This window comes from Leiobunum rupestre, chromosome 7, assembly GCF_980474605.1.
Source record: "Leiobunum rupestre chromosome 7, qqLeiRupe1.1.hap1, whole genome shotgun sequence".
NCBI lineage: Eukaryota > Metazoa > Arthropoda > Arachnida > Opiliones > Sclerosomatidae > Leiobunum > Leiobunum rupestre.
This window is the reverse complement of record NC_143390.1, coordinates 57051052-57063803: the sequence shown is the minus strand read 5'-3', so window position 1 is coordinate 57063803 and position 12752 is coordinate 57051052. Positions and strand designations below refer to the sequence as shown.

General features: G+C 34.6%; 1 protein-coding gene across 1 annotated transcript; it reads left to right on the top strand.

Moving 5' to 3' along the window:
* The first annotated feature begins 5826 nt into the window (after positions 1–5826).
* Positions 5827–8833, top strand: LOC149937553 (uncharacterized). The gene is made up of 11 exons (XM_090153833.1): positions 5827–5884; positions 5948–5987; positions 6208–6319; positions 6397–6523; positions 6579–6784; positions 6940–7197; positions 7273–7530; positions 7594–7839; positions 7917–8192; positions 8254–8523; positions 8595–8833. Exons 1-11 carry the CDS (start codon positions 5827–5829, stop codon positions 8736–8738), a joined length of 1995 nt encoding a protein of 664 aa, XP_090009959.1. The 3' UTR covers positions 8739–8833.
* Positions 8834–12752: the final 3919 nt, after the last annotated feature.

The window sequence follows — 12752 nt, the reverse complement described above, 5'->3', positions numbered from 1 at the left end:
TATTTATAAGTAATGTACTATCGAAGATACATGTTTAGGTTAGGTTAGGTTAGGTTAGGTTAGAGTTGGTTAAGTTTACTATATTTCAGTTTTGGTCCAGTTACTTTTCTTGACTAGGTGAAGATAATTATTATTGATGTATAAATACCCTCCTTTATTAGCTATCCGCTCCATTGTAAACGACTTCAGTAACTAAATTGAAAACATAGCAAAAGCCAATTTATATAGCAGCCTTCGGTCGAATGGGACACATAAAAACCGCACGTTTCGGCGGAATTCGGTCGAATGGGACACCTCAAAAACCGCCTTCGGTCGAATGGGACTAAAGCCCTTTTAAAGACGTTTCTCACAACTCGCGTTCCAAATTAAGAATGTCTAAAATATGCTTAGACAATGTACAAACAGATTTTAATTTACGTTTTCAAAAATAATTTTTATAGAATTTTAGTATTAGTACTTTCTAAAATAAAAAAAAATTACAATGTTATTGATAAATTTGCGAAAATAAACAAAATTCGAATGTTGTTTTTTCAAACCTTAAAAACCAAATACTTAAGGAGTATAGTATATCAAATTCAAGTTTACGTAAGAGCTATTAAAAAATAACTTGTATTTGAAAAACGAAGTTGGGACTTTATACGCCGTCGAAGGAGACCCCCCATTTTAGAAAAATTCTAAGAAAACTTTCTATGTTTTTTTTTGAAATCTACAGTATTTATTACACTAAAACCGAATATGTTGCTTAAAACGTATTTGTATATTATATTTTATTCAACGATTCCTTTGGGGGTAGCAAAATGAGCCTTACGTCACTTCGAAAAAGATACTTCTGTTCATATTGCTCTAGTTTTGCAACCACTTAATATTTTTCGCTAAAACTTAGAATTTGCCCATCAGTTTGTCCTTATTTTACGTGGTAAAAATTTCAATTGGATCGGCCGACCCATGAATGCATGAGTTGTCGATTTGACGCAGAATGACCCTATATGATAATGAAGACAGCCCAGGTAGCAAAATCTCGTTGATAAACCGTTTGTGAATCCTTGAAACTATGTTGAGAGGTAAACGTTATGAAATGGTTGACGATGTCACCAAAATAGACGGTTTATAAAACAGTTGATATTAAGTCTTTTAATACTAACAGAAACCCAAGTATAAACGTTATTTGATTAACGTCTATTAAACGTCAATATGAAATGTTAATACAACTATTAAACGATGCATAATGAACCTAATATAAACGTTATAGGACTAAAAAGTCGATTAAACGTAGGTTTTGAACATTTTGTAAATTATTTAACTAGATAGGGTACCCGATATTTCCCGGGAATACACAGCACAACAGCATATTTTCCCTTAGGCATATACCGTTCACCAAACAGTGCAGGCAATTACCTGATTAGTAGCGGCAGTGACAAACATCATCAGAATCAATACGAATGTACAACGGTGCCGTAACTCTCTCCACGCATGGCACCGTACCCCATATAACCAACTGATTTATCCAAATTTAAACAATTATACGTTGATAACACAATAATTTCCTTTTTACCATAAGGCCTAGTGTCTATAGAAGAAGGCTTTCAAAACTATTACAATACTTTAATCGTTTTCCGTGTGTAGGGCCAAAGAATGAAGAAACTCGGTCTTTTGGCTAAGACCAAAGTGTAGTATCTTGTGTATAGCGGATATACCTCATTTTTAAATTAATCCAATTAATTAAAGATGTTTTGCCGACCGTAACCGTTGAAAACCACAGTCAGGATACCATGAGATAGTATACCAAATTTGGTCGACCTAAGTTGAAAACTGTAGATTCCTATAGCGGATAAACAAACATATAAATACAGTTTATATTTAGTTAAATATTAACCACTTCTATAACATGTTTTAATTCGAATATTTTTATTAAAACATGTTTAAGAAGTGGTTAATATTTAACTAAATATAAACTTTTATTATTAGTTAGATTAAAAAATTAGTTGATAGCAAAAAACATAACGTCTCATGTTTGTCAAAAGATATATCCTTAAAAGGTTAAATAATATAACGTTATTTTAACCTTAATATCCACATTAAAAGTGACGTTTTTGAATGTGATAAATATAATGTAAATAACGTGGTTTTTTCAACCTAACTATTTTGATGAAAACATGAGTTCTAAAAGAGGTCAATATTTTACTAAATATAAACGTTTATAATTAGTGGGATAATAACCATTAAACGTTATTTTGACCAAAAACCAAATATTGACCATTTTACAAACGTTATTTTGCTACCTGGGAGGTTTACCTAGAAGCATAAATATGCGCTATGAAGATGATAGCACAGTTTTATTTATCGAAAAAGGTACTAGCTATTGTGAAAATTGTGGCAAATGAGGACATACCGTCGAAAGATGTTATAATAAACTTAAAGCAACTGTGAAAGAAGTTGCAGAGGTAGAAACGGTAAGAGTGGAAGGCGGATAAGAACAAAATGACCCAAGCTTAGAAGCAGATATGCGAAAAAATAATGCTAGGTTGACTTGAATCTAGACCACTTATCAAAATAGTACCAAAATCTGTTCTACTACTTTCAATCGCTCCCAATTACGTTATTAAAACCAACGAATCTCTCGTCATAACTGAATTACCTAATTTGGAAGTGCTCTTTTTGAGTCATCCACTTTACCACCAAAATGGGAAATTTATCGGAAATTTATTTAACGCTGAAAAACATAAATTCGAGTTATCCGAAGAGGGAAGGAACATTAGTGCCGCAACAAGAAAAGCGTTAACACGTCAAGCTTAACTAATTATGACTGATCTCATAAGCAAATTTCCACTGCCTTAAAAAATATATTGGAACGCCTATAAGTATAAAGTTTAGCCTAGAACTTAAACTTATTGAAAATAACGCGGAACTCGCGGTAAACACTATAAATTCAAGATTACAAACATTTGTAAACCCGGCACCTAAAGTACAAATTCCGAAACCGTATATCTTAATTAATGACAAATATATAGTTTAAAAAATTAACTTTAAATTCATATGGAATAACTTATTTACAAACCACGAAAGTATTTAATTTTGGTGACTTTTGTTAAGTTTTGTTATTTCCCCGTATCTGACCTCTAAATTGCATAGTATAAAACCAGAGTGCCCTTTTTGTCAATATATGTGTAGTAATTTTAAACATATGTTTTTGGAATGCCCAATAACTATATGTTTCTTGGAAAAATTCGAAATTTGTATGTGTTAATATGATAGAGTTTTTAAAATGGAAAATAATAAATACTGGGTGAATAAAGTAAACCCTGGTTACTTTTGTAGCATCACTATCTAGAATTATTTTTGCCTAAGTTAGTTGAATCAATAATGTATTTATTTATACTCAGGGAGAATGAATATGTCGAGACTATCGACGGACACGTTGAGGCCCTAACCCCGTCACGTTAAGGGGGGGGGAAGGAAAAAGGAGGCGGTCTTATTTTTTGCGTCCTCGCAGCACCGTTAATCGTGTCGGAAAATGTAATTTTTAAGAACCAATGAGATTGCAGTATTATTTTATTTTATTAAAGCGGAGGAGCATACCGGGGGGCCCAACGGGTGGAATTGGAGAAACGCTAAAAATAATCTCGACATATTCATTCTCCCTGAGTATAAATAAATACATTCTTGGTTGAATATTTATTTTTTGTATAACAAAAAAATGAACATTTGTATAATGGACAGTTCATCCTTTATTTTAACAGATTTAAATAATCGCATAAATAAGTTTGTAGAAATGGAGAGAGGATATTTCAAGAATATGGTGTTTCCTTTGTTAGGTAATGTTAGTCTCAGGCTTAGTTAGTGAACGTGATCAAAAGGTTATTGTAAATTTCGTAATAGGGTGGCATTTGTGAATATGAAAATATTTTCGTTTAAATTCGATTTTGATGTTTTTCTTGTTTTCTTTTTTCCTGTGGTTTTTGTTAATATTTGTTGATCTCTTTTAAATAAACGCCCCTCCCTCGTTTTGGAGAGGCTTAAACTAAACACCAAATTGAAACAAATATTTACAAAAATTGATATTATAATTAATTTGCACGTGGTGAACGAAAGAGTTAATCGTGAGAGGCGTTCCTTCTGTTGACTTGTTGTTCAAACAGTGTTTCGACAATGACTACCTTAATGAAGCAGAGTTCATTCGCGCCTTTGTTTCAAAAGCCCAGACTTATTTATCAGATGAGATAAATAAATGTCATTATAGAATTTGTCTCAAATCCTAATTACGGCATTTCTTAAAAATAGTGTCAAAGAACTACAAATTTTTCAACAGGTGTCGTTTTTCATCCGATTTCACGCAGATAAAAATGCTACTTGGTTGATAATTGAAAAAAATTCGGTATAAAAGGACTGGCAATTTCAACCGTTAAGTATTGGAGAAATCCATCCATCGAATAAGGTAAGCTAAATTAATAAATATTTTTCCGCTTGCATTTAAAACGGAATATTTGAATAATGCTTCCTAGCATAAGTGAATAATATTGTTACATAGGTGTGACACTTTGTATTTTCCACATTAGAAAGGTTTACTGATAGCTATTCGAGAGACAGCCTGAACGTAGCTTTTGACAGCACCTCGCTAGAGGGAGATTTTCTTCTTGTGATAACGTCACTCCGTTACTAGCTCTCTTTAAATTATTCCCAAAAGTGACAAACAATATTATATACTATGTTCCTAGTCATGAGAAAGCTAAATATTAAAATCTATAAAGGGTAGAATTATCTAAACTTCTCAACGAATTCGAATGAGGGAAATAATATATCTAAAATACAGCCTCGGCTTATCCAAACAGTTATAGACCGCGGTTAAATTAAAATGTCTCGACTGCAGAAAGCTTATGGGCGTTTTTTTTCAAAATTTAAAGTGCTATTGAATAAAAAATTTAATAGGCTTTTCAATGAAACCTGTTCAGCACTAACCAATAAGTATTAACATTCCGCGCCTGGACTAACAGATTCCTTTTTGTATAGACTTTGTCACTTGGGGTCGCTTGGTGCCTGAAATAAGGAAATATTTTTAACGAATATTTTTAACGCTGTAAACGTTAGGCCTAAGTTGGAATTCGGGATCAGAGATATAGATAATAAGTCGGGAATTCATTATTCTAAAATGCCTAAAACAGCTACGTGGGTTAAAGGAAACACTTGTTGCATTTCAGATTGTGAAAGTAATACGTTGAGTTCTAATGGGATCAGTTTTCCTCGTTTTGAATTTTCATTCAATATATTCGTAGATTTTAGCATTAACTGTACTTTTGCTGGTTTTGGGGTTTTATTACCGTCTAGTGGCTCCATATCTTCTCTATTTAACTGAAAACTAGAAATTATTAAGTTATTTACATTAGATTTATTTCATTTAATTAAAATTTTAACTTACCTAACGTTAAAAATCTTAACGAAGGACCACATTGAACGGTAACGCCGCTACGGCCGTGTGCCGAGGCTTACAGTTTAAAGCGAAATTTTGGACTGAAGTTGGCTGTACAACTACCTGATAAAATCTGGTAGCCGTGTAACATAAATTAAATCACCTATTTCCGGTTTTACGCGGTTGGCGGGATGGAAGGGGGACGTAACTTTTATTGAAAGACCTGTCGTCACAATTTTACCATGATCTCTATAAAACCGATTCTCGGTCCCTGTAACCGAAACTCCTATTCAAGAGCTTCCTAAATAAGGTTTTTGTAACTGGGATAGTATAGTGAATATTAGTGTAGTGAGGGCAATGTGAGTGAAGCGAAAACTTTAAAACTCCATTAATACGATTTATAAATGTTCTAAAGACATAAAACCATGAAGATTCTACTGTTAGCTGTTCTTTGTGGCGTTTGCGTCAATGCACTGCCCAAATGTAAGAAATTGCTCCTATTTAAGAATAACATCAATTATACAATTTAAATAATTATTGATATAGATCAGTCGATCGGAGGTAGCACTCAGCAAGTCTCAGCAATGTAAGTTATTGAAACAGAATTCTGACAATTCTTACTTAAAAGATGTAAAATATTAATTGAAAAATATAAAAATAATAACGTAAAAGTAACCATTTATGTTATTTGTAATAAACTAAAATTTAAAATGAGTGTAAATGAGGTTCATTGGGATAATTACGATAAATCCTATAAAAGAAAAATGAAGAGTTAACCCTGTCAATTTTTTCACGTTTCAAAACAGTCGTTTGGGAGATAGAGAGTTGGCATTAAGAGGCTTTTTGCAAAGATCACTGCTACAAATTCAACAGATTGCTGCCCAGAGTGAGGACGTACAAGACGAAGTAGCAGGAACGGTAAGTGTTCAATTATTGAATTATCTTACAGCTTTACAAAATATCAAATTGACGATAAAGTTTTGGTATTGCTATAGATCGCCCAGCTGCAAGACCAACTAGAAAGCTCTGTTGGGTTACCTGAGCAGCTAGCTCTGCAATCCTTAAGACAAACCCAACAACAAATTGCTCAGGTTTTGCAACAAGTTATTCAGGAACTCCAACGTAAGTATACTAAGTTTCCACTCACAGCAATGAAATTAAATTATCCTTTTTGCAGGGGTTTCTTCAAATGCTCTACAAGGCGAAACGCAAGAGTTATTAGAAGATCTCCTGGATGGACAAAGCCAATATCAGCCACAACAGCAGAAACAACCGCAACAAAGGCTAATTCAAGAATTAAGCATCCAAGTTCAGACTCAGATCCAACAATTACAGCAACAAGTGGTCCAAAGCGATGCTCTTCAACAACAGTATGGACAACAGGTAAAAATTAAGCATTTAAAATTGAAAATGAATGGCAAAATTTTAAATTGTTTCAAATGTAAAAAAAACACAAATCAATTCATGTTAAATGATAGAAGTACGGTAAGTGACTAACTTCAACAAGCATTCACGAAGAACTAATTTTTTTCCATTAGGTCGCTGCTTTAATCACCCAACAGCAATCTGCAGTTCAGCAATTTGATTATGAAGCTCTTCAAGGACTCATCTACGTTCTTGGATCGGCATCACAGCTCTCCGCCCAAGTTGCCCAACAACAAGGACAAGATCAGCAACAACAAATTCAACAACAGCAACTTCTACAACAACTTAGAGGCCAAGTTCAGCAACAGGTTCAACAAATTCAACAACAACTAAGTCAAAGTCAGTCTCTCCAGACTCTATACGGACAACAGGTACTTTTTCATTAATAAATTAAATGAAAGAAAAACGATCAAGATTGTAAGACGTTTGTTGTTATATTTGAGTAGCTATTAGCTATTAGAACTCAGCAACAGTCTCTGAGCCAAGAATCCGGGTTGAACTCTGTGCAAAGCCAGGTTTATTTGCTTGGTACCGTTTCTCAACTTTCCCAGCAAGTAGCCCAAAAACAAGATCAACAGGAACAGGACTCTCAAGGCCAACAGCAACTTGCTCAGCAACTTAGCAGTCAAGTACAAATCCAAATTCAGCAACTCCAGATCCAAATTTCTCAAAGCACTTCTCTTCGAGGACAATACGGACAATTGGTAAAACTTCGAAAAACTTAACCCAAAATGTGACAACTACTAATCAATATCAATTCTGAGTAGTTGTCAGCTTTGGAAAACCAACAGCAAACGGCGAGCCAGCTTTTAGGGCCTCGACAGGTGGAAAGTCAAATTTATCTTCTGGGTTTTGCGATCCAGCTTTCACAACAGATCACCCAACAACAAGGCCAATCTCAGCAGCAACTTCAACTTGTCCAAAAACTCAGTGTCGAAGCTCAAAGCCAGATTCAACAGGTGCAACAACAATTATATCAAAGCCCTAGTCTTCAAGCCCAGTTCGCACAGCAGGTAAATATCACATAGTAACAACAAACTGAATAAATTCCAGACTAGTACCTTGAAGTATAATTATATTCTTGAAACAGTTGTCGGCATTGAAAACTCAACAACAAGCTGCTGCACAACAATCTGGAATTCAGGCCTTAAGAAGTCTTCTTTACCTTTTGGGTTCAGCAAGTCAAATTTCTGCTCAAATCGCTCGACAGCAGCAGCAGCAACGACAACAGCCTCAATACTATCAACAAAGTCAACTGCAACAGTTTATTATTGAACAGCTCAGTTCTCAAATTTCTTTTCAGTTACAACAAGTGCAGGCTCAAATTTATCAAAGCTCGGCCTTGCAAAACCAGTACGGAGATCAAGTAGGTTAATTCAGTGAGGTAATCAAATTACTATTATATACGAATAATCATGTATCTTTAGGTGTCAGATCTATTAGCGCAACAACAGTCGGCTGCTCAACAATCTGGAATCCAAGCTGTGCAGAGTCTGATTTACCTTCAAAGCAGAGTTAGTAGTCTCGCTATTCAAATTGCCCAAGAACAAGGACAAACTCAACAACAGCAATACCAATCGCAACAACAAATAGAACACCAAGTGCAAGCCGTTAGTCAAGAGATTCAGTTACAATTGCAACAGCTGCAATACACCCTGGGCCAGAGTATCGCTCTACAACAAGAGTTTGGGCAGAATGTAAGTTGAAATGCCGTAGGAATTTATCGAGTACCTTCAAATTCTTAAGTTCAATATTCGTTGTTTAAAAGCTGGTCGCTTTGAGCGTTCAACTGCAAGCAATCTCCAAGCAATCGAGTCTCCAGAAACAATTGGAACAGTTGTATACCATCCAGCAAAGAGCCCAACAACTCTCTTTGACTGTTGCCGAACGTATTGCACGTGGACTTGACTAGAGAGGAAATGTTGTTCAACAATCGCCCTTTTTAACCAATTTTAATTTTTTTAATATATATATATACTGTATTGCATTTTTAAAAAACCAAAAAAAAAATAAAAAACGTTTTACTATAACAAATTGACCTTATTTTCTATCGAATAGAGTCATTAGCTAAGACTTTCTTAATCCAATATCTTTGAACTTCATTCTTTCGCGGTAAGAAAAGCTATTTCGACTATACACTACAAGGTCCCCCCACTGTAGTCCTGTTATTCCCAGCTGACCTGGAGTTTGATAGTAAGAAGCGGAATTTAAATCCATTATCGTTTTTACATTTTCATAACATTTAAAAAATTTTACACAGGGCTCTTTGGTTTTCAAAACTTCCTTGATGCTGATGACCTTATTCGGTGCGGTCGTAATTCAGTGCGCGCTGATTTCTTTAATTTTAAACCATATCCATACGTTTTCTATTAATTTTATGTTTCGGTTTAACGACTGTTGATACTAAAATTCTTAAATGTATGGGGACTGCAAACTAATATTAATTAAGCCTTTGTACCACGTTATATTATTCTTAAATATTTTAAATGTAACTATTACAAAACAACAAATTTAAATATGGGTATCTGTATTGTACCTGAAAGTTAGAAAAGTAATCATCCAAGAAAACCGAATAATTTATGAAACGTGTCGATTGTGAAAAATTAAGTTTCCACAAATGCTCAAACAACGAAAACCGAAAGAGCCTTTGGTTAAAAGAAATATTCCTCAATGATCTGTCAAAGTATAGAAAGCTACTGAGCCATTTCAAATAATCAGATTTAAGTACATCCACCAATATGAAAACATTGCTAAGCCATGCAGTAGCGCTTACATGCTGGGAAAATGCAAAGATCCAGCCTTATTTAGACAGTACAATGTCAAATAAACGAAGCTGCCTGAACGAGAACGACTTCGTAGAGTATTGATTCCACGATGGTTTTAAAAGTTTAAAAATCATATGCTTTAAGAAATATGAATTTTTTCAATTTTAAGATATTTAGTGAAAGCATACCTATTATTTAACTTACGACTATTGATATAGAACTGATATCTAAACAGTGATAAGGAAATGCAGTTTAAATAGTGACAAAGAAGTGATATTTAAATAGTGGTAATAAACTTATGCTTAATTTGTAGTTAAAACTGGGCTTACTTAGTTTTACACGATTATTGTATTTTCAAAGGCGTATTTTTTAGTAAATTGAATGCATTATTTATATGTCTCCTGCTTAAAAATAACATTTTGTCTAGCTCATTAATAAATGAAGTCTATAGCAACAAAATTTAAAAAAAAACCTTTTGAGAAGTAGCGCTGCCTTTAGGGAAATATCGCAACTACACCATAAAAATTTACCGCTCCGGTAATGGAGCACGCTCCTGCTTCTAGGAATAACGGAGGCACCGACTTAGCTTCACACTTAAGGCCCATTTTCATGCTCGCTGGTAGCGGATAAAAATCGCCAAAATTCGCATCCGCCACTCGCAAGCGTGAAAATAAAGCTAAAATACCTGTTTGAAACAGATCGACGCGGAAAGTGAAAAAGTGTGTAGCGGAAGCGGGTTTTGTCGATTTTTACCCGCTACCCGCGAGCATGAAAATGGGGCTTAAGGCCGTGATTTCAGCTATAAAAGTCTTTACCCTACGTGCAATTGGAAGATCAAGCAGTTAGGGAAGGCACCAAACATGGGAATGGTTAAGTTCCTGGCCAACTGAAAAGGTTGTAAGAGTGCTTATGTTTTAATCTTTGTATTTGCTTATTGCAAGGATTTTCATTTTCCAAACCTTCTTGCACATTCTTATGCGATGTACATCCTCTACATTAAAATAGTTTTTAGAAAAGCTTAATTTATTTCGTTTACAAACTAGACCGAACTCCGAAGTGGTTACTCCTGCCTTCCTCTAAAATTTCCATAATCAAATAGATAGCTCACGAGTATCTTCTTCTAAAGGTAGTGCAGAGATTAAAATTAATTTAAGCTTATGAGGCAATGCATCTATTATTTCAGTTATTGTATTTAATACAATCTTAGATATTAAAAGAGCCTATTATAGGAGATAAATTAATCCGTTACTCCACTAGGAACTTGCTAAACTACAAATGTATTTATAGGAACTAATTAATTGTTGTAAACGCTTATAGTTGTGTTCTTCTTGAATAGCACATACCAAAGCCCTCCGTTTTCCAACTTGAAATTTATCTACAGCTTTTTGTTTTATCCCTTCCATTGGTTTATCATCCGCCGCGGTCCCATAGTTTGTACGAGAGTTGTTGGATTTCTGTTTTATAGGTTTGTTCTTAAAACATCGCTAATTAGGTGAAACTTCGTTTGGATAAAGATTTTTGATAACTCGGAGCAATACATAAACACGCTTTATGGGCGTTAGCTTGGTCATCCAGTATAACTATCTTAACGTCTTTTGCAGTCCTGTTAATGCCAGAGAACCACTCCAACAGGCTTGCGTGCTCCTTCGCCTAATGCAGGCAACCACTTTCGTTTGTAAAGTAAAAGATTTCCCTACATTACTTAAATATATATACTAAAAAGGCAAGGTTCGTAAAAAATGCTAAAAAGGTACTTAAATTCGAGGCAGGGGCGGCGACATAGGGTACGCAGGGTACGCAACTGCGTGGGGGCGCTTTTTTTTCGAGGACTATAAAGTGAGTAAGTAAGTTTTATAGTTGGCGCCAAAAGTAGGTAAAGATTGGTTTAAATCTGATGTATTTCAGTCTTTAGACACGAGTAGTTTATTTAAATGCGTTACGAGTTTTACGCTACTTCATTTTAACTTACTCTTCGAAGAATTAGTTCATAACGCAGGGTACACGCCGGGGACTTTTTTTATTATCTAGTCGCGTTACGAGATTTACTCTACTTTACTTTAAGTTTACTACTTAGAATTAGCTCATAAAGCAGGATACACGATGGACACGTTTTTACTCTATGTTACATTTCTATGTTGGAGAGCTTAATAAGGAGACGGGTTGTTTAAATTTAAAAGTAACATATAATTAAATATTCGAAGTGGCGGCGTAACTTGCTAGTTGCCACGCTTTGTTTTATCTTTATTTTAGAAATTGGGACTCGGAGAGTCGGAAAACCGCGCAATTTATCATCTGTCTAAATTAAAAAAAGAAAAATAGTAGGACTATTTTATGCAACTTAGTTCTATATTTTGTGGTACCCCCAGTAGTGCCTAGCGGGACTGGGGGTATATAAATATTATAACAATATGTCTAACGATGCAACACTTTTTGAAGTAGATACTTTAGCAACTACAACGAATCAAGGCAGCGTTCGAAAAAATATTATAAATCACTGTTCAGTGTTCGCAACTTAAAAACAGCAGGCTTTTAATTCGGATTTTGATATTTCTAGGTTCGCAAATCATTTGAGGGGGCTGTTCGGGGCCCCATCATCTAGATTTGGGGCCCCTACAAACGAAATAAAAGTAGGCTGTAGCCTGCGTAGCCTACCCCTTGGGCCACCACTGGATATTCGATGTAGTCTTGCCTAAGTACCGTCACGTACCCTACATCATTTTTGTTGAACAAAGGATTGAGGCTAATACGAGGATCTTTCGAATTTGTTGAATTGGTGCGACTATATATATATAGATATATATACATATATATATACATATATATGTATATATATAGATATATATATATACATACAGGGTCTTTTTTTTTGCTCGGAAAAGTGTTTTTTTTTCAAAAACTATTTATAGTACCGATTTCAAATTTGGAAGGTCAATTCTCTATACCGGGGGACATCAGTTTGAGAAATTTGAGCGTTTTCGGTAATGTTTTTCACCAATTTTGAAAAATTATTTTTCGACCACTAGGTGCGAGATAAAAAATTTCTATTATAAAGTTGTAGGCCGTCATCGAAAACCCTTAAAAATTGTTCACTCGACGAAAAACAATTTATTTATCAGTGAAAATTCGAGCTTGAAAAATTTACAAGTTGGTGAAGCCAAATT